This window comes from Penicillium hispanicum, assembly GCF_028827665.1.
Source record: "Penicillium hispanicum strain IBT 35686 chromosome Unknown utg000003l_segment0_segment0, whole genome shotgun sequence".
Taxonomy (NCBI): Eukaryota; Fungi; Ascomycota; class Eurotiomycetes; order Eurotiales; family Aspergillaceae; genus Penicillium; species Penicillium hispanicum.
In genome coordinates, this window is record NW_026623195.1 from 1,434,753 (window position 1) to 1,455,041 (window position 20,289).

The 20,289-nt window shown below is 52.6% G+C and overlaps 9 protein-coding genes across 9 annotated transcripts; 6 read left to right on the plus strand and 3 right to left on the minus strand.

The window, feature by feature from the left end:
- Positions 1-660: 660 nt before the first annotated feature.
- Positions 661-1,292, plus strand: N7459_002951 (uncharacterized protein; the record flags this gene model as incomplete). Its single annotated transcript, XM_056942136.1, has 3 exons — positions 661-708; positions 776-1,075; positions 1,137-1,292. The coding sequence occupies 3 exons, from the start codon at positions 661-663 to the stop codon at positions 1,290-1,292; spliced, it is 504 nt and encodes a 167-aa protein (XP_056802019.1).
- A 477-nt stretch (positions 1,293-1,769) lies between these two features.
- On the plus strand, positions 1,770-2,944 carry N7459_002952 (FAD-dependent oxidoreductase; the record flags this gene model as incomplete). Its single annotated transcript, XM_056942137.1, has 3 exons — positions 1,770-1,801; positions 1,861-2,447; positions 2,514-2,944. 3 exons carry the CDS (start codon positions 1,770-1,772, stop codon positions 2,942-2,944), a joined length of 1,050 nt encoding a protein of 349 aa, XP_056802020.1.
- A 612-nt stretch (positions 2,945-3,556) lies between these two features.
- On the minus strand, positions 3,557-4,807 carry N7459_002953 (translation machinery-associated protein TMA46; the record flags this gene model as incomplete). Its single annotated transcript, XM_056942138.1, has 4 exons — positions 3,557-3,992; positions 4,045-4,592; positions 4,670-4,687; positions 4,751-4,807. The coding sequence occupies 4 exons, from the start codon at positions 4,805-4,807 to the stop codon at positions 3,557-3,559; spliced, it is 1,059 nt and encodes a 352-aa protein (XP_056802021.1).
- Positions 4,808-5,611: 804 nt separating this feature from the next.
- On the minus strand, positions 5,612-6,536 carry wos2 (Hsp90 cochaperone SBA1; the record flags this gene model as incomplete). The annotated part of the gene is made up of 4 exons (XM_056942139.1): positions 5,612-5,668; positions 5,728-5,943; positions 6,007-6,332; positions 6,515-6,536. The coding sequence occupies 4 exons, from the start codon at positions 6,534-6,536 to the stop codon at positions 5,612-5,614; spliced, it is 621 nt and encodes a 206-aa protein (XP_056802022.1).
- Positions 6,537-8,341: 1,805 nt separating this feature from the next.
- N7459_002955 (uncharacterized protein) lies at positions 8,342-9,934 on the plus strand (the record flags this gene model as incomplete). The annotated part of the gene is made up of 4 exons (XM_056942140.1): positions 8,342-8,860; positions 8,968-9,032; positions 9,104-9,681; positions 9,744-9,934. 4 exons carry the CDS (start codon positions 8,342-8,344, stop codon positions 9,932-9,934), a joined length of 1,353 nt encoding a protein of 450 aa, XP_056802023.1.
- A 1,046-nt stretch (positions 9,935-10,980) lies between these two features.
- N7459_002956 (ESCRT-III subunit protein VPS24) lies at positions 10,981-11,729 on the plus strand (the record flags this gene model as incomplete). The annotated part of the gene is made up of 2 exons (XM_056942141.1): positions 10,981-11,028; positions 11,094-11,729. 2 exons carry the CDS (start codon positions 10,981-10,983, stop codon positions 11,727-11,729), a joined length of 684 nt encoding a protein of 227 aa, XP_056802024.1.
- Positions 11,730-12,359: 630 nt separating this feature from the next.
- On the plus strand, positions 12,360-14,285 carry N7459_002957 (putative RNA annealing protein Yra1; the record flags this gene model as incomplete). Its single annotated transcript, XM_056942142.1, has 5 exons — positions 12,360-12,569; positions 12,624-12,653; positions 13,647-13,811; positions 13,866-13,936; positions 13,988-14,285. 5 exons carry the CDS (start codon positions 12,360-12,362, stop codon positions 14,283-14,285), a joined length of 774 nt encoding a protein of 257 aa, XP_056802025.1.
- A 521-nt stretch (positions 14,286-14,806) lies between these two features.
- N7459_002958 (EF-hand superfamily Ca2+-modulated protein) lies at positions 14,807-15,554 on the minus strand (the record flags this gene model as incomplete). The annotated part of the gene is made up of 3 exons (XM_056942143.1): positions 14,807-15,173; positions 15,284-15,492; positions 15,552-15,554. The coding sequence occupies 3 exons, from the start codon at positions 15,552-15,554 to the stop codon at positions 14,807-14,809; spliced, it is 579 nt and encodes a 192-aa protein (XP_056802026.1).
- A 954-nt stretch (positions 15,555-16,508) lies between these two features.
- On the plus strand, positions 16,509-18,464 carry N7459_002959 (bifunctional C97 family peptidase/thioredoxin family protein; the record flags this gene model as incomplete). The annotated part of the gene is made up of 4 exons (XM_056942144.1): positions 16,509-16,544; positions 16,599-16,613; positions 16,684-16,905; positions 16,962-18,464. 4 exons carry the CDS (start codon positions 16,509-16,511, stop codon positions 18,462-18,464), a joined length of 1,776 nt encoding a protein of 591 aa, XP_056802027.1.
- Between the last annotated feature and the right edge of the window lie 1,825 nt (positions 18,465-20,289).

The window sequence follows — 20,289 nt, forward strand, 5'->3', positions numbered from 1 at the left end:
CCTTGGTGTCAACCCGCTACTCAGTAACAGAACGCTTTGCTTTTGCCTCTACATGCCTTCTTGAACGTACCAGATGGTACCAGATGTCCTTGTTCCTATATTTGGAGGCTTGGGAGTTTGTCTATTAGAGTCTGAGGGGATATTAAGGACTTCGACTCTAGCCCCCAAATAGGAACATAGCCGACGCAGCCTCGCTGATCAATCCGGATGCCGGAGTATGCCTTTCTTATCTAACATAAGTAGTGCCTCCAGGGCTGTTTTAGCCCCCAACTTCCGGCGAGCCCCCACCCAACTCATCCAATTGTTGGTTTGGCATCATAATTGCAATAGTCCAGGCTCTTATGGGGTCATTAGTTCTAAGTTTCGATTAAGGCACCCAGCTCAGAGTAAGCTCTTCCAGAAAGTACCCTCCATAGCAGCATACCAGATCTTTTCTTCGTCTACCTAGGTTGGTTCGTAACAAGGTGTTACGGACTCTATAAACCACAGTCTCCTGTCTTAGCCTACAATCAACTTACCTTATATAGCATAGTCTACAGGGGCCAAACACGATTTCCGCTTTGGGAATGTACTGGGTTCTGTTATTATTCAAATAGCTCAGCCCGCCCTATAAATCCGTATTTTCATTGTCTCGACGCCAAAACACCATCACACACAAAAATGCTTCCCAAGCTGTATCTGCTGCCCTTGATGGGTCTCGCCACTGGGGTATCTTCATTCCTGACTCTGGACATTCTATGCCTCAAGTGAAATGTATCGCTAAGCTCGCTACTAGATCCAAGCCATCTCAGGAACGATTCAGACGGACGACGACAGCATTGACTGCGACTCGGAACTTCACATTAGTAATTTGGCTGATGTGGCTATCATCCAAGAGGGCTATGCCTCGACCAAAGGTGACTGGGTCTATCCGCGAGGCGACCTATGCGAATTCCGATTCATCGTGGGAGACATCGAGGCCGAGCGAGATGGCTCCCAGAAATTCGACTCTGGGACCGTCCATGGCGAGGATACGAGCGGGATTTGCATCCTCCTCCAGAAGAAATGGGACGCTGGCGTCTTTCTGTGTCGCTCAGTAAGTCATACGCAGAGTGTTCGATTCGAAGCGCCGCGTGCTAATCCGTGACATCGTCCAGTCCATCGGCGGCTATCCGAACCTGGAAGTCAGCAACGAGGATATCCTTACGGTGACCTATGAAATGACGCAGAGCCTCCCTAGGAAGTATGGAAAGGAAATAGCGGGTCAGTTCTTCGTCAAGGAAGGATGGAACATCATCATGCGCGGGGTGTGAGCGGTGCTTTGCAAGATTCGGAGTTCCGAGTTTAGGAATGTTGTCGTGAATTTCGAGTATTCAATTCATGTAGTTCTTACAGTCCCCCAACATCAGTGGCACCCAATCCTCTCTGTGGGTGTTCGTATAGCTTCAGGTCGCCCCGACAGAGCATCGGAGGAGACTTTCATTTAACATCGTGTGCTTCTACTTGGAAAACAGAGACCACCTGAGTTTGTCACTTCTACCACTAGGTTCCAATAATCTTATTTTCAGAGACAAATAACCACATGGGTATCGAATCGATTTCTAGTATCTCGGCATTCCGAGTAGTAGAGATCACGTAAGGCGCTCAGATAAACCGCCAGATTGATATCAAGCAAGTGGGCCTGCTTAGATTTGGCTTCCCTTTAGCTGCCACCCCTCACACCGAAGCAGCTGAGCCAACAGCTTCATCATCTCCATTTCCCCTCGCCCCTGCCAGAAGGCGCAGCTATAATGACCACATCCGAGACGATTGTCGTGATAGGGTAAGCCGGACCCTCGAGTGCCGAGATATAGGATCAGAGAACAGCTGACGAGCGCTCAGGGCGGGTGTCATCGGCCTATCGACTGCGCTACGCATCCAACAATACTTAGGAGCCACGCAATCGATCCTCCTCGTGGCCAGGGATTTTCCCTCCGACACCTCCGTCAACTATGCATCCCCATGGGCCGGGGCGCATTATCGGCCTGTGCCCGGCTCCTCGCCACAGGCGCTGCGAGAGGCAGACCAGGCGCAACGCACCTACGAGTTCATGAAGCGCGTCGCAGCCGATGAACCGGCCGCTGGTATCAAGTTCATCCAGGGTGTCGAGCACCTCGAGGCGCCGCCGCCAGAGTATCTGGACGCGCAGAGCGTGAGAAATGTATATTCGCACTTGGACGGCTTCCGACATTTGTCGAGCGAAGAGGTCCCCGCCGGCGTAAAGTGGGGAGTCCAGTATCGAACATACGTGGTCAACTCCCCGGTATATTGCGCGCATCTCCTGCGCCAGTTCGTTGTGAAGGGTGGCAGGACGAAACAATATATGCTCGTCAATCTGAAGGAGGCATTCGCCTTGGCTCCGAATGTCAGCACTGTGGTCAACTGCTCCGGAACCGGGCTCGATGATCCCAAATCGTTTATTATTAGAGGTGCGTCCATCCACCCCAGATGACTCCGTGCATGTAGCATGCGTCCTTATCATCTTGTCTTCCCAGGTCAAACGTGTCTCGTTCGGAACCCCTGCTCGACGACCATCACCCGCCAGAACACGGATGGAAGCTGGTCCTTTTGTATTCCGCGACCACTTGACGGCGGGACCATCATCGGTGGGACCAAGCAGCCGCATGACTGGGATCCAAGTCCGTCTTTGGAGACGAGGGCAACGCTGCTTGCGAATGCCACCAAATGGTTTCCGTTTACGCCGGAGAGCGAGGGTCAATTCGACGTGATTCGGGATATCGTGGGCCGACGGCCTGCTCGCGAAGGGGGGATGCGCATCGAAGTTGAAAAGCTTGCGAATGGCAACGCTATTGTCCATGCATACGGCGCCGGTGGGCGTGGCTTTGAGATCTCGCGGGGCGTTGCGGAAGATACGACGGCGTTGATGCTCAAGAGCGGACTACTGCGTGCAACAGCCGCTCTGTAGACGTGCATATTAAACGGTAGCATACTATCCCAGCGGTCCGTTGATGAATTTACGCTTCTAACTCATATACTTCTACTTCGCCGTGAAGACCTCAGACTCCAGGTTTTCCGAGGGGCCAAATCTCGAATTTCCTACGTTGAATGGGGACCCTGGAGCAGGTTGTCGTCCTAACCGAGTAAAATCATTGCTATCGTGACCAAGCAATACTGGAAACGAAGGGACTTTTTGCTACTAAGCAAGCTGGCATAACAAGATATCAGTCGTTGATTCTTCGCATGAGACACAGGATGTGGTGAGATCCTCTTGTCCCTCGTTGCTGGCCACCCGCCGCTTTCCTCTCGGCAAAAGCAGGAACACTGAATGCATCCTGCCGAGCGAGATTCAAAGGACGATGTGACCAACGGAGCCTCCAGGCGCATGGCGAGGGCATACAATGCGAGTCTTGGGTGCATGAGCGTACACAACCCGAGAAACAGGAAATTGTAGCCATCACTCGACATGCATCCAGTCCCAGGGGACAGGATAACCGATCTAGGGTGGTCGGCTCCTAGAGCCCGACAGGGAAAGGTCCTAGAGACTCCCTTAGCTATTCTCGTGCCGGAGCCAAAGGGCTCAGCCTGCGGTTTCTTGTGCGATGGCTGCATCACTGGCGGGGGGAATCTCCAATCCTTGAAGCTTAGCCAGTCGCTCCTCTTCCTTCCGCTCACGCAGCTTCTCAGTTTCCCTGCGCAAAGCTTCCAAGTTCCAAGCGTCATCTTCGTCGTCCTCCTCCTCCTCACTGCTCTCATCCTCATCGCGCCAGTCACCGCTCTCGAACATCGACCGACCAGTCGCTTCCTTCGCCTTCTGTGCTTGCTCCTCGGCGGCCTTCTTATCCAGACGGTCCTTCTTCCACTTGGCGAACGACTCGGGGGTGACCGGTGTCAAGGTACCGGTCAGCTTGTGCCGCTCAGATTCCAGCCAGTCTTCCAGAGTCAAGGTGTTCAGTGGCGACTTGTCCATCATGGCCTTCTCAGCTGCCTTCTGCTCCTTGGTCTTCAGGACGAATCTGTGGAAGAGGGTTAGCACAAAAGAACAAGTCTCTCCGGAGTGACACGTACCCTGGCGGCAAGCTGTGCTTATACATGCACTTATTTCCACCGTTCGGACAAACCCAGAACCAACCATACTTCTGGTTCTCGACGGCCTCGATAAAGTATTTGCACACCTTATCGGTGGTTGTGCGCGGGTTACCGTGCTTGCTGAGGACGACACTGCGCAGCTTCTCCTCGTCCCAGTTGTCCATGGTATCCGCCTTCTTGGTCTCCTCCTCGGTAGTCGCGTCACGCGAGTCGGTGTACAAGTCCTTCTTGGCCGACTTTCGCTCGATGTTCATGTCGTGGCTGAACTTGCACTTCTTGCCCTTCTCGCAGCCGCCCTTCTTGTGGAACACACACAGCACGGTCTTGGGGTCCACGCCAAAGGGCACCTTCTGCACCTGCACGGGCTTGAACAGGTCAGCGGCTTCCCGCTTCGCATCCTCGGCAGCCTTCTTCTCGGCCTCGCGCTTGAGTCGGTCGGCTTCTTTCTTCTTGGCATCCGGAGCTTTGTTGGATGCGGCTTGCGCTTGCAACTGCTGAATCTGCTTCTTGACAGCACTACCTTTTTTCTGTTGGCGGACGTTAGTGAGAGGCGTTCTCGGAGCGGGGTTCTCGATGGGTGGAAGGGCGATCGGGGTTGACGTACGTTTTTCATGCCAAAGGTCTAAGTAAATGGATATTAGTGGCTTTGTCACAGATATGAAAATTTTGTCAGGGCAAAACCAACCTTGTCATCGACCGTGGCCTTCTTCTTCTTGGGCTGTTCAGCCTTCTTGGGCGGCATGATGACGGATTTGGGTACGCCGACGATTCGTGGAGTCAGAAAAAAAAATGTGAAGGATGCGCTCGCGCGACCGGTCGCTTGTTGGAAAGCACAAAGAAACGCTGATGCACCCCAGAAAGAAAGACCAAGCCCAGTCGGGACAGTGTGGAGAGTTGAAAGATGGAGAGTTTGAGGTATGTCGAAGAACAAGCGCTGAGATTGCCGCAGCCCTCCACAAATTCGAGGGGTGAGTGTGGCGGCACAATCCGAGAACCGACCAATGACGAGGCGGCTGCTTCCAGTATATGCGCGACCACACCGTCTCAGTCTGGATTGAGATTGACGGCGAGAGCGGTCTTGAAACTCGTTGGATGGAAGAGATGGAAGAGTGTGTCTTTGTCGAGTTTGCTCTGGTGAATTGGCATGGGTGCCTTCCCTTTGCGTCATCGCTCGGGCCAAACGAGGCGTGTCCACACAATGTGATCATTGATCTCATTTGCGCCAGAGTCTCCGCTCTGCATCTTCCCTTCTGCAATGACGCTATAGGGCTGTTACCAGGGCTTGAGCACTCTGATGCGCCTCCGATGAATCCCTACCGGCCTACACGGGGCACTGCCCAGGACTACGACGGTCCCTTGGTTTGAGTGGTCCAGTAAGATTTGATACAGGCTCTAGATGAGCCTGGTCGCTTTGCTCTACAAACAATCGGGAAATCCCAAGCAATCCTAAATTCCCAGCACCCCTTTCCACAGGCGCCTAGAAGCATCCTGGTTTTTTTTTCGTTTCTGGTCATCATAGATTCCGTAGAACGTAAGGGTCCAATGTTTAAGAAACCTCCTGGATCTTGGAGGGCTTCTCTTCCTCCAGCTCGGGGAGGTCCTCCTGGGGAATCAGCGTCAGCAAGGAAGCGAAGGTGGTTAAATCTCATGAAAAGCACTCACATCGTCCTCCTCACCCTCGGCGCCTTCGGCGCCCTCGGCACCACCCGCAGCGCCGGCCAGCGCGCTCAGGTCCGGCATGCCACCGGCGCCGCCCATACCACCAAGCTTGGAGAAGTCAATGTTGCTCAGGCCGCCTTCTTCGCCGCCGCCGAACCCGCCGAAGTTGTTGGCATAGTCATCATCGGCAGCCTCGTCCTGCTCATCCTCATCCACCCACTGCAGAGTTGGTCAGCGAAACACGGTTTCTTGTCGCCCGGGGACGGTCAGGCAATGCCGTACCTTGTCGAAGTCGGTCTTCAGGAAGTGCATCTTCTTGCTGTCCTTCAGCAGGCGGGGCCAGAACTCCTCCTTTAGCTCCTTCTTCCGCAGAACCAACTCAACCCCACGGTCGGTGTGGTTGACCTTGCTGTTCTCGGGGTCGATCTCGCCGAAGAGATCCAGCGAAACCGAGTATGTAACACCCTTACCCGAAGGGCCAGCGAAGGAGACATTGGTGGCGGTGAGGTTGAGACTGGCCTTATCCTTGGGGACATCGGGGGTCTTGATGTTCACATAGAGGTAGTTACGCTCCGGGTCGTCGGTCGAGGAGCGCTGGGCCCATGTCACTGGAAACCCGGACAAATCTCACGTTAGTCCTGATCCTGAGAAATCATCCACAATGATTAAGTGAAATGGCACTCCGGAGGGGATGGCCTTATAACGTCATAGCAGTCGGCATGCAAAATGTGCAGGCCCTCGTGGCTGGGAAGGAGGTGCAAAGCGGGGAAGCCGAGCTATCACAACGTACCTTCAGGAGTCAGGGTAGACATCTTGATCGAGATTAGAGAGGAAGTATGCAAAGGGAAATCGAGAGATGAGAGAGTAAAGGGGTTCTCAAGCGGAGTTGGATAGTGTGGGAGGCAGAAAGGCGGACTTCGCAGAGCATGTACCGCGTTCACCACTTAGAATGTACTGGAAGCCCTCCCGCGGCGGGTTTGTCTGGTTTGTCTTATGCTTGCCTCAGGCGACAATCTGAGTCGAGTCGGAATCGGAGAATGCTCGGCCAATCAGAATCAAGGAAGGTCGAGAGTCGAAGTATGGACAAATCAAATTATGAAGAGATCGACCATGTTCGATGTACAGTAAGCTGAAGCACTATTTCTGACATCTCCTCTGGCATATCTAATCAGACATCAGCATCAACCCGGAATCGTTAACTTCAGCCCTTGGAATCAAAACAAAGACAGGTTTAAAATATGAAACTCTCTAGTTTCTCTTACTACCTTCTAGTAGTCCGATCACAAATCCTCACGAACTCGAAATATTCAAGATATGACTCGTAGTGTTGTTTGATGGATCCTTGCATCTGAGGTATATTTGGCAGGCCAATGGTCAAAGTACCTCACCAGAGGGCCTATCAGCATCTTCCGAGGGTCTCGATGTCAAATTATATAAATCTAACAACAAGAAAATAAGCCCCGACTCTGGTCGTTCTTTGGTAAGACAAAAGATTCACCTTGCTGGCGGTTCAACATCGATTATACTAACACATCCCCAGCTTTGAATGTATGAATGGAATATGGAAGATATACTAGGTACCTCCATGTTTGCTGAAATGGTATATCTGACAAAGAGTTTTCACTGGAGAGCTAAGCCTAGCTGCAGATTCATTATCAAGGCTGGGTAGACTTTCTCTAACTCAATGATGATGGGCAGCAAGAAGATGATCTCGAAACACGTAATCGACTGTAAACAGAAAGGTAGCAGTCACGTATATATATATTATTTATTTGGACACGGCCTTAACCTTATTCTCCACAAGCTCGTTGCCCGTGTTCCCCTCAGATTTGTGGCCCACCACTCCCATGTCGTGCTGTTGGTGAGTCAAGTCGAGTATCGGCACGGTCATGGCAAATATTCACTCATAAAGTATCTCGTGGCGGTATGGTGCTCCAAGTTCTGAAAATAGGCGAAAGAAGAATGACACCGGACTTCCAAAGCAATAAACAACTGGTATTATTGTTATTATGTACGCCCTGTCTGCCCGAGGTGGGACTTGCAGCCGAGAGGAAAATCCTGCAGGATTGATTCCAGGGTCTGCCCATTCACAAGGCTGTGTATCAACTTGGAGGATGAGGCGTGGATTAAAGCCGCAACTCAATGCCTATATCGTCGGCACCTATTAGTTTTTTATTGGGAGTTTTGCTACTCGGTGCTGAAAATGATACACTTAGTCCTAGTACCGGAGATGCATTACAGACCATTTCGCGGTGCCTGCTGTATATAGAAAATAACAATTGGCTCAGGAATACTCAATGACTCGCAGTCGGGCAAGCTTCCTTCGTTCTATCTCACATCACTAGAAATAGGGGCATAACACCCCAAAGAGATTTTCTTCTAATCGACGACTCTCGTTATCTTCAAGCTGCCAGTTTGAAACCATTCTGTGCTCCATTCCGGATACTGGGCTAGAATACTCGACTTGGGTGTTTACTGGCTCCCTATTCTGATTGTCTTTGTCAAGGGAGCTTGGGCCACAATGCGTTTCTTCTCAACTCTCTTTCGCTTAGGCCTTTGCAGCGGGTTCCTTGCTCTCAGTGTGGCCAACCCGACTCCCTTTTCGAGTCACAAAATCATGGAATCAAACACACCAGTCGCCAGACGGACCACAACAAGCAATACGGGACCTTCGCATTTGATTGTTCCCAAGGATGGGAACGATAAACACCTCCTGGGCCGTCTTGAGAGCACAATCTCATCCACGACTGGAACAGTGAATGTTTCTTCTTGGTCGGAAGATGGGCAGGTGAAGTGGTATTATGGGACCTTGACTGAATCCCAAGCTACGAAGTTGGAGAAGGACGCCGATGTGGACTACGTCGTTGAAAACGGGGCTTTGATAGCTTCTCGAGCTGTGCGTACAGACTTACCGACCAATCATACCGGTTGGCGTGACGACCTTGGCGTGTCCAAATCCCATCTGTCCAAACGACTGCAGCTGTATGCTTCTCAGCCGAGTGCGGAGATTCCGTTGACCCCAGCCGATGAGTTGATTGTCCAATCAACCCCCGAGGGTGAGTATTGGGGTTGTCGTGACACATACAACTATGCTGCCGAGGCTGGTTCTAATATTTATATCTTTCATATTGAGTTTGTAAGAGCTTTTCAATTTCCGCCCTCCCGCCATGGAATTTTCATCCATGTCAGGCTATTCTCTGACAACACCTAGTTCGTCCACAACTAACTTACTCATTTATATAGGGCATTCTGTCAGGCTTCGACTGGGTGAGACAAGGGACTTCCAACATTGATATGAAGCTCGAAGAGTAATACTAACAAGCATTGAACCCATCTAGGAATTTCAAAACCGAGTGGCGACACCCTTGACAACACACAGCTACAGGACTTTCTCGGGGGTAAGGCCCCCGGATTCTCATAGCACATGTGTTGCGGACAAAGCGATGGGTAGAATATTTGGAGCCGCCAAGAAATCCATACTGGTGCCCGTCCTCTTAGGGTTTGACGGTGAAGCCCAGCTCTCAGAGGCATTAAAAGAGGTGCTCGATAAGATCACAGCCGACAAAAACAGTCCAATCTCTGTGCTATACGGCCACAGTCTCATTGTCATGTCCATGGGAATCGAAGCTGATGTGAATCCGGAGAAGGCGCCGTGGCCATCGATGCATTCATACATGGACCAGCTATTTGATCTGGGCGTACCCATCGTGTTTGCGGCGGGGAATATCCGTGAGGAAGAACAAGATAGGCCTGATCAGGGGCATCAGATCACTGCCTATCCCCAATTTTGGTCGACTGATGAATTTCCATTGATTAACGTTGGAAACTCCAATTTCGAAGGCCGGATTGCTGATGATTCCAAGAGAGGCGAGAAAGTTGCCGTCTTCGCTCCCGGGGAGGGCATTAGCTGCGTTGGTTATGACAATGAATACACTGCCCCTGGCGGAACTTCGTTTGGTATGTCGAGTTATCCAAGGACAATGCGGAAGTTGAATTAGAGACTGATCCCACTACTCCAGCTGCGCCACTGGTTGGCGGGGGAATAGCTGTGTTCATGTCCCAAAAGGAAGGTCCTTTTTATGAAGCAACACACGATAAGGTCGGCACAAGGGAATTTCCCAAAGCGGTTCTACAGTTTGTGAAAAACCGTGCCAGTTACATGCATTCCGGAGGAACAAAAATGTTTTGGAATATGGCGCTCGGAAACTGAATAGCCCCTGGCTAAAGCAAACCTGCCCCGGACGGTCTCAGAACAATCGAGGGCTTATCCAAAAGCTGCTCAGAAGGATGACCTATGCACAAGACGCATTTCACGAGGCATGTCAGCTTATGAGGATTCATCCATGGATGGTGCCTGACCCTTCTCAGCGCAAGTCTATCTCAGAACAACGTCTGGCCTATATAGACCGTTCAAAGGTATCGTGATGATGATGATGATGATGATGATGGATTCTTGTTCCCGTTGTAGCTCGCTATGTACATGCTGCTATGTTCAAAGATATCGTTCGGTCAGCAATAAATAGTGTGGGAAGAGATCGGCATGTGAGGAGAGCGCCCGCTGATCGCCATGCACCGAAGCTCTTTTAAGTAGTTTTTTTTTTTTTTTTTTTTTTTTTTTTTTTTTTTTTTTTTTTTTTTTTTTCGAATGGAGACTTTTCAGCTCTGGAATCCTATCGTCATCTCTGCTAGATGAGCGCGCGAGTCACTGTCTAGGGAGTATTACAGTGGTACTGGCAAGTGGGAGAGATATTGTAACCCCGTGTTTCTTCGGCGGCTGATCCTTGTAAGATCAGAATGGCCAACGACTGCGTCGTTCAGCCAATGATTCACAGTCATCTCGCCGAAATGTAGTGGGCTCGGACAGCGCCTGCCAGCAAGGATTTCTTGCTCCTTCCAAGTGCTTTAGGAAGGCGCGGATAAACCATTCCACCGAAACTCCACCCGTCGCCGAGGACGTCACTGCGATGACTAAGTGCCCCCTCCGAGTTGCCGCACGCATTGCGATGCTGATAAGACGCAAGTAGCAGGCGAGAGGCAAGGAACCTCCAGAGAGCGTCGCGGCTTATTTCTGGAGCCAGACACGTTCTCCTCTCCAACACACTTCTTTTTCGGTCATCCGCGCAGAGGATGCACCCGAGCAAATCGCAAACCACCCCACGCCGACCATAACGTTGGACATCTGATTGCGATTCTCACTGCAAACACCATTGGAATCCCACTCGTTGCAGAACTCCAAGAGGGGTATCATCGGGAAAGATGGAGACCCTGAAGGCAGTCTTCTTTGGGCCTGACCCACAAGTCCAGGTAGGAGGGATGCCTTCAATCATGAGATGACAACCGCGTTCGGTCCACTAACACCCCTGGGCCAGATGAGAAAATGCAATGCCCTCATCCGTGCGAATACGAGACAGCTCGACCGTGATCTTGCTCAGCTCAAGTCCCTCGACAGCAAAACCCGACAACACATCATCAATGCCTCCAAACGAGCCCAGCGAAACCCCTCGCAAGCCAAACAAGCGACGAGTGAAACCAAGACTTTTGCCAGAGAACTGGTACGGATTCGGAAGCAAACCTCTCGTCTGGCTACGAGCCGGGCTCAGCTGCAGAGTGTAGGCATGCAAGTCAACGAGGCCTTCTCTGTCCGCAAGATTCAGGGCAGTCTCCAGAAGTCTACAGGGATTATGAAGGACGTGAATACCTTGGTTCGATTACCAGAGCTGTCTTCCACAATGAACCAGCTCTCTACGGAGTTGGTCAAGGCCGGCATCATCGAGGAGATGGTTGATGATGCCATTCCAGATAATGAACTGCTAGAAGAGGAGGAGGAAGAAGCAGATGCTGAGATCGACAAGATTCTACAAGAAGTTCTCCAGGGGAAGCTTTCACAGGCCCCAGCCCGGCCGGAGACGCCAGAGGCAGAACCGGTCGTGGCCGAACCCGAGTTCGAGGATCAGGAAGCGACCCTCGAACAGATGCGTGGCCGTCTGGAGGCACTCAAGAGCTGATCCATCCACTGATGTCTATGATTCTTTTGAAGAAATCTTCGACCTTGTCACCCCTTTTGCAAGCATTTCCCATCCTCTTTGCAGCTGGTTTAGTATTGTTTTTGTCACCATGGAGTTGGTCAGGTCATCGCTCTATGGTCTTTGTTCGCAGGCTGGGCCTACATAGAATGAATCCGAGTAATTCTATATCCTCATTCATCATGATAGACTCATAGTGTCCATAGAAAATATTTTAATATAGAACCAATGAGTGAGCATTCACTACTTCAGAGACTACTTACACAGTGGCGGAGCCGCGATGCAAACAGGCAAAACAGGCAAGACGCGCTGCCCGGCATCCCAAACAGGACTAGTGCGGTCTGACACTTGGACTCTCTCCTTCCCCCGTCCGCTTCCATCATCTTCGCCCTCATTCACTCTCCATCCTTCGCAGAGTTGTTCTCCATCTCGTGACAATAAGAAGACCTGATCCCAGCCATCTCTGGTCAACCTCCAATCTTGTCACCTTCTCCCTTCCCGAACGCCGTCAACTCCCGGTGGCGCATCAGCCATCGACCACGCGTTCTTTTTGCGACTTCTCTTGTGAACCGAACCTGCCCGCTTTCTCATTTTTCATCGCATCTCTTCACAATGTCTGCCAACTTGGACAAGTCTCTGGATGACCTGGTCGGCAACCGCCGCCAGACTGCTCGCCGTCGCACCAACCGTCGCGTCGCTGCCAAGCCCTCGACTGTCGGAGGTGTCAAGAAGTCATCCAAGGCCACCAAGGCTGCCGCGAAGGCGGTTCACCCCACTCCTGTTTCTTCGACTGCATCCAGCAAAATCATCGTGAGCGGACTGGTATGTGATCACTCCAATCATGGCTCCTTCGTCCACGCACTAATGACCTCTCAGCCTTCCGATGTGTCTGAGGCCAATATCAAGGTATGTTGATCTAAAGGCCTCGCCTTGGATTTGATCGCCATCTTTGTTTTCGAACCCGTCGAAGGGCAACGACTTCAACTCGCGTCCCGGCCTGTCAGATTCCTTATACCCCCATGGTGGTAGTCGCTCAGTGCGTGGCGCAGACAGCACGCTCCTTCCCCATGCTTCTGCACTATATTTGGGCTGGCATCTCGCGAAGCAGGAAGTTGAGCTCTGTCATGGTACTGTGAAAAGATGTCTGCTGCTCGCGTTGATCCCTATTCCAAGGCGATCCGCTTGCATTGCGGCTCTGAGTACTACGCCGTGAATAGGAGATGGAAACATCCCATTCAGACCGCTTTTCAAATCCCGACTCGCAGTCTTCATTGTGTTGTGACCTCGGAAAGGGCATCAGCGAGCGCATTAGCGAACTAGCGAAGACCGTTCTGACGGTCAAAGGAAATGCACACTGGCATGAATTCTCGTCTTTGCGAGTTAATTTTTGAGGGTTCCACTGTTCCATGGGGTGATATCCCATCACAGTGAGGTTGAGGGAAGCATATACTGTATCTGGCCATCACTTGGAAGCGATCAAGGGGACACAAAGCTGGGGCTCCTCACTAGCTGCTACCACGTTTCGGCGTGTTGATGGCAATAATTGGGGTGCAATCTTGTCCTTCGCAGACTTTTCGCACTCGATTGATGGAATTGTGACTGGAGGGATGCTGCGAATGTGCGAATGGGTATCTACGATTATGGACTGTGGGATGTGACATGGGCAACCTTGTACCTGTTGGGACAAGTGTCCCCCCCAAGCGGTTCCAACATGGATTTGGGTTTCGACGATATATATTGGACTAGTTGATTGATCGCTGCCATGTGCTCGCTGATGCTCTTCGTCGGAGTGGATACTGATCCTCATTTGCGTTGTCGCCGTTGCCTCCCTTCGACATTCGACCACCGTTGATGCAGCTCAAACTGTCAAGCGGATTACTGATCGTCTTTACGCTACAGGAATACTTCTCCAAGTCTGCAGGCCCCGTCAAGAAGGTGATGCTCACCTACAACCAGAACGGTAGCAGCCGTGGCATTGCTTCCATCATTTTTGGCAAGGCCGATACCGCCGCTAAGGCTGCCAAGGACCTCAATGGACTTCTTGTCGATGGTCGTCCCATGAAGGTTCGTCAGCATGTCCCGCTCACATTTCCATAATATCTATTAACAACTGGCCAGATCGAAGTCGTCTTCGACGCCTCGCACGCTCCCCCGGTTGCTGCACCCAAGCCCCTCACTGAGCGGGTTGCGTAAGTCCTGTCTGTCCATCTACACATACTGCAGTGCTCATTCCATGACAGTCAAAAGTCTCAGCCCAAACCTGCTACTGCTGCCAAGGCCGCCCCCAGCACTCGTAGCCGTGGCGGTCGTGCTACTCGTGGTCGTCGTGGCCGCAACCCCGGCCGTGGCAAGCCCAAGACTGTCGAGGAGCTTGACGCCGAAATGGTCGACTACTTCGCCAACGAGAACGCCCCCGCCGAGGGCAACGCCCCGGTCAATGGCACTGCTCAGCAGGCCACCAATGGTGGTGAGGACCTCGGCATGGCCGAGATCTCAGTAAGTTATCCTCGTCCTCCGCCCAGGGTCCTCGATCACTAACCCGTGATCAGTAAATTTCTTCTCTCATACCCAGTTTCTTTTGCTCACCCAGTCTGGGCATGATTTGAGACGAAATGTTTCTTGGAGGAACTCGTTAGTTGATGCGCGGGCCATGTCTTCTGCCGTCCTCCCCTCTCTTTGCTTCTTCTCTACGTGTGTTTTTCAGGGGCTTTTTTTTATCGGTATCGGGCTTAATCTTTTTGAATGGCAACTGCGGGACTGGATGGAGGATGGCTTGTATCTACAATAGCAACAACGGTCTTTGAATGGGTCAACATGCTTGTAAAGTTCTGTATCAGCCGACCCTGCGCGATCGTGTTGGCTTTCGTTGGCTTTCGTATTTACGGTGCAACAGAAAGCAGACAGAAGGTTGGTCGTATCCCAATGCCAATGTATTCTCAACGCTATGCAACAATCAACGCCGAACTCCATCCGAGCCCACGAAACGCCAAATCCACATCGTATGTCCATCGCAACGCAACGCAGCAAATCAAATATACAAAACAAAAGCCTCCGCCAGTCTAGAAAACACCGGCCCTACTCATCACATCGTGGAATTGTTCCAGAGTCACGCCCGCACTCAGCCCAGCATCGCCATTCGCCTCCAAAATCATATCCTTCAGCAGCTCATCATCCACCGCATCCTCCTTGAGCTCCCGCGCAATGCGCCGCAAGTGACTCAGGGAGATCGGACCGCCCGCGCCACGCGTGAAGAGCTGGTACGCATCATCCACCTCCGCGACCATGGCGTCGTCGTCGCGCGATCGCAGCTTCGCCGCCGCGACGGACACGAACGGGCTGTAGGGCACGTAGCCGGTCAGGGTGGGATCGAGGGCGGAAAGGATCTCGGACAGCTCGGTGGAGTCTTCTGGTGGGAGACCGAGGGCACTGCGAGACGGGCTTCGTTAGATACGAATCAGCGCAGCGGGGCGTCAGGTCAACGGCGACCACGACGGTGATGCTGGCGCGGTCGCGCGGGGGATCGATCGAGTACCTACACCAGGGCTTTACGCACGTCTTCGCGTGGGATGACGCCGTCCTTCTCGGCGGGGAAGTCGTCGTGGGCGTCGGCGAAGAGCTGGAAGACTTCTTTGATCTCGTTTTCTTCTTCGGCGGTGATGTTGTTTTCTTTCGCGAGCTTGGAGGCGCGCGCGCGCTTGGGTGCTGCGGCGGAGGAGCTGGGGGCTGCGCCGCGCCTCTTGGGAGGCTGGATTGGGTGGTGGGTTAGTGTGGTTCTTGGTCTGGGGATTATCGGGGTGGGATTACCATTGTGCTGGCCAGAGGGCGTTATCAGGTGTTGCGGAGGGGTTTGGAGGGGGGTAGGATTGTCGGGGAAGGCAGAGATGGGAATTGCGATGACGATGGGAGAGGATGGAGCGAGGCGCTGATTGGCTGGGGAGTTGTACAGGGAGGTTCTGTTGTCTTTGGCCTGGATGTCCCGAATGAATGAGGATCAACAAGTTCTGGATGAGAGACCTAACTAGAAAACAAGTAGATGACATTTTTCATTTTTATAGTCATGCACCGATGAGGCAAGATTGTTGTTGTTATAATGGACAACTGGACAACCCGCAATCCCACCGGGTTGTAGCACAGTACTCATCATTCATATCTAGTTCTCGCTGATGGAATGTAGAACTGAGAGAGACTAGACCGTGGAAATATACTAAAATAAGGCTCCTGACAAGCTGCTATGGCCATTTCAACAACTGTGAGCTCACCACCAAGGCTACACGTCTAATCTCCCTCATCTCATTTCCTCCACATATTCAAAATCTCCTCAAACAAGACCCAGGGCTTCAACAAGGCAAATGGGCGCATGGTATTGCGACCATGAAAAATGTCCATCTGTTTTCGATGTCGCTGAAGACCACAACCAGAACGCGAAGAGTTCTTTCCTGGTTTTGTGTCTTGCTTCTCAGAGGTATCACCCCGGTTGGCATCGTTAGGCCTTTCAGAATCCAAGTCATTTTCAGAGCAACAGCCTGTGATTACAGTGTGTACAATTCCAACCAGGCAGAGAAGAATTAGCCAGCAAATGAAAACAACAAAAGCAGTATACCTAGGTAGCTCTGAGATTCAGTTCCTTCGTGATGGACCAAATGACCCACTCGGACCTTCGCCGAAGTGCTGACGTGATCCACTCGGTGCCTGCAGGCGCAAAGCGCATATCAGCCTCGCAAAGCCGACTGTGTCTTTAGAAGAGCACCAACCCTCGCAAAGATGGATGTCAAGTTGTACGTCTACGACCTGTCCCAGGTAAGGCCGGTGTTCGCCTTCTAACAGCTATCCCTCACGCTAATTGTTTCCAAGGGTCTCGCGCGCCTGGTACGTATTATTCAGCGCATCAACAACTGCGAAAGGGCCAGGATCGCATCTGATACACGTCGTTCATTAGTACTCAGCTGCCTTGACAGGGACGCAGATTGATGCTATTTACCACACATCGATCGTGGTCAACGGAGTCGAGTATTACTTCGGCCAGGGCATCCAGACCGCCACTCCTGGCACCACCCACCATGGAAAACCCATGGAGGTGCTAGATCTGGGCAAGACGGAGCTGCCATCCGATGTGATTGAAGAATATCTGGGTTCCCTTGCAAGCATCTACACGCCAGAGGCAAGTCCCCTTGGATATGGCCGCCACCTAACAAGGGCAAGTCTAACACGGCGCAGTCCTATGATCTCTTTCTGCATAACTGCAACAACTTTACCCAGGACTTCTCCATGTTTCTAGTTGGGAAGAGCATTCCAGATCACATTCGCAACTTACCTCGCACGTTCTTGGAGACTCCATTTGGGCAAATGATGAAGCCTCAGATCGAGAAGGCCCTGCGGGGCACTGTACAGGCTGGCCCAGGCCCTATTCCGGGCCCCAGTCGAGCTCCTGCACCGACTGCTGTGGCTGCACCACAAAAGGCTGCTGCCGCTGTCTCTCTGCCAGGCACAGTGCGCAATGTAAGCAACCTGAGCCAGCTGGAGGGCGAGTTGGCCGCGGCATCAAACGCTTGCGCTGTGATTTTCTTCACATCATCCACATGCCCTCCTTGCAAGGTGGTCTATCCAACATATGACGAGCTGGCCGCCGAAGCCGGTGATCGGGCACGGCTCATCAAGGTTGACATTGGTGCAGCCTACGACGTGAGCATGAAATACGGCGTGCGCGCGACGCCCACATTCATGACCTTCCTGAAAGGCGAGAAGCTTGATGAATGGAGTGGCGCCAACCCAGCCCAGCTGCAGGGCAACGTGCGCATGCTCGTTCAAATGGCGCATCCAGCTCATCCTCACCGACAACTTCGACTCCCTAGCCTGCAACGGCCCATCACGAATTTTGTCATGTACAGGAAGGTACCGCCGCTGGAGAAGCTTCTCCTGAAGCTACCCGCCTCGTTCAAAGATGCACCGGGTATATCGCCCGTCATCGAGTTCGTCCAGACCCGTCACTCGACCAGCAATGGCAGTGCACCGGCAGCAGACACCAGAGTTCCCGACCTGCACACTTTCGCCGCGACTCTACAATCCATCTATACCACTCTTCCCAGTGACAGCCATTTTGCTGTCGTCGACCTCGTCCGCCTCTTGTTCCTCGACCCGCGCGTGAGCGGCTACTTCGCCGAAGAAGCCCACCACGCCACCCTACTTACCCTCCTCGCGCCGCTCTCCGCCGACGACCTCTCCTCCTGCCCCTACAATCTTCGCATCGTGGCCATGCAGCTGGCCTGCAACCTGTTCAGCACCCCCCTCTACCCCGACCAACTCGCCTCCTCCGCCCGCCTTCGCGAAACCTGTCTCCGGCTCGCGACCAACTCCCTCCTCGACTCGCACGCGAATCTCCGCGTCGTGGCGGCCTCGTTTGCATACAACCTGGCCGCGTTCAACCACAACGCCCGGTTCGACGGGAAAGCCGACCCCCTCGCCGAAGAAGACCAAGTCGAGCTGGCTGCCTCCCTGCTGGAAGCGGTGTCGCGGGAGGAGCAGAGCGTGGAGGCATTCCACGGTCTCCTCTTTGCGCTGGGCCTTCTCGTTTACGAGGCTCCGCTCGATGGGTCTCTGGTGGACCTCTGCCGTGCGATGGGCGTGGCGGAGACTATTGCCGCGAAGGCTAGGAATGAAGTGTTGAAGAAAGAGCCTCTGCTGAAAGACGTGGGTGGGGAGTTGTTTGTAAAGGGATTGTAGTTGAGTGGTTCTCTCGGATACATCGGGCGGTCTTATTATTTCGGTGTGCCCTGCCGTTCGGCTTGAATATACCGTCAAATAGAGCTTTCCGGAAATGTGATGGCCGCAGGTTGAGATGGTATAGCTTATATTTGGTTCACGTCGACATTGATAGACAGCCTGGCAGCAGCTCATAGCTGAGAAAGCCCTGCACTGCCGGGCTGTTCTACCATAGCGACTGCTGGATAGACGTACTTGGAATGCGCAGGTGGGTATTTGCCACGCGCTCATGATGATAACGAATAGCTGTCATCCCGAATTAACCTAGTTTGTGATTTATGCCTTCAGAACATCATCTCAAACTAGCTTCCTGCTGGGCTTGACAACCTTGGAAGTAAGGTCGTGTAGGGACATGTTACATAGGCAACCTGCCAATCCCTTCACCCTATCATACCAGAGCGGACATGTTCCTGCGCTAAGGGGCTCCATGGAGCTCAGCGCCCACTCATTGTCTATATATCGACACCAATAGTTAAAAGACACCTAGTATTCTAAGGTCTAGTTCTTAATCCAAATTATGATCTGCATGTCTTGCCTCGAAGACTCAATTGTCCCTGTCAATATCTTCAACCAGTCCACAGATGCATACTTTATCGAGCGGCTATTGGGTTCTAGAAGAGCAACGTCTCCCCGACCCACACCTGCGTGTCTCAAGACTAACGAAGAATGAGCAAAGTGTCAAAGACAGGGAATAGGTGTCTATGGGTTCCTCTTTTACTAGTGAGAAGGTGTAGTTCCAATAGAGCCGGTATATGCAGAGTATTACATTCCGTTTTGACTGAACTACGCCATCGCCGCTCCAGTCACGACATTCTTGGGGCAGCTATCCAACAGAACCCTGTCCAAGCCCAATCACCCCGATCGTCGGCCTCCGGCGCGCCGTGCTTCCAGATACAGTGCCCCTGTCCGCATAGACACGATCGCCTCACGTGTCTACCAGGGCCTAATACAAAGAAGGCATCTATCGCTCACCGTCACACCGGAGAGCCAGCCCAGCCTATCCCGGCGCGAGACCCTGGCACGCCGGTCAAGGCGATGGCGAATACTATCCTACTCTACTATAGTATCCTATATACCATACCCTGCGGAGATGTCGGCACATCTCACCCTGCATGTGCATCCATTGCTTTGTATCAAGCCGTGAGTCATCGGGATCTCGGCACTGGGCATAGACCCAGCAAGTACAGAGGTACTCATCGTATACATCGGCTGTACACCTGCCTACAGTACCATGGGGCAGTGCATGTCTCCCGGCGCAGTGGACGATAACCGCCAGACGGGACAGTCAGTATAGACCCCCACCCGCAATAACCTGGGAGCCCAGTCCGCCTGTAGCATGATAACCTGAAGTGGACTCGGCACTAGGCTGCAGGGAGATGTAGCACAAGCACAAGGCATCGCCACTGAAGACTCGCCGCCTGGCATGCACCGAGCTTCTATGGAAGTACACAAGTACCTGGACCAGGTGTGTCCATTGTCTAGGTACCTAATGTCAGCATTAGACAATTCAGGCCGGTCAGGCCGTTCAAATGCCAGCGGGAGTGTACAGCGCGATACCCATCCACGGCCGTTCTCAACCCCGAATCCACTCACCGTTGCATGTCTTCTGTAGGGCCGCCAGACGCGAGTCACAGCCCCCACGAGGAAGGCGCGGGCCTTCCCGATGGGGCCCCGCGACGCGAGCGGGCAGGGCTGGAGGGTCCCCCGTTGGGGGCGACGTGGGTATTCCGAGATACAAAATGGTAGAGGTAGGGTACATGTGAGATGGACTGGATGTGATCGGGTT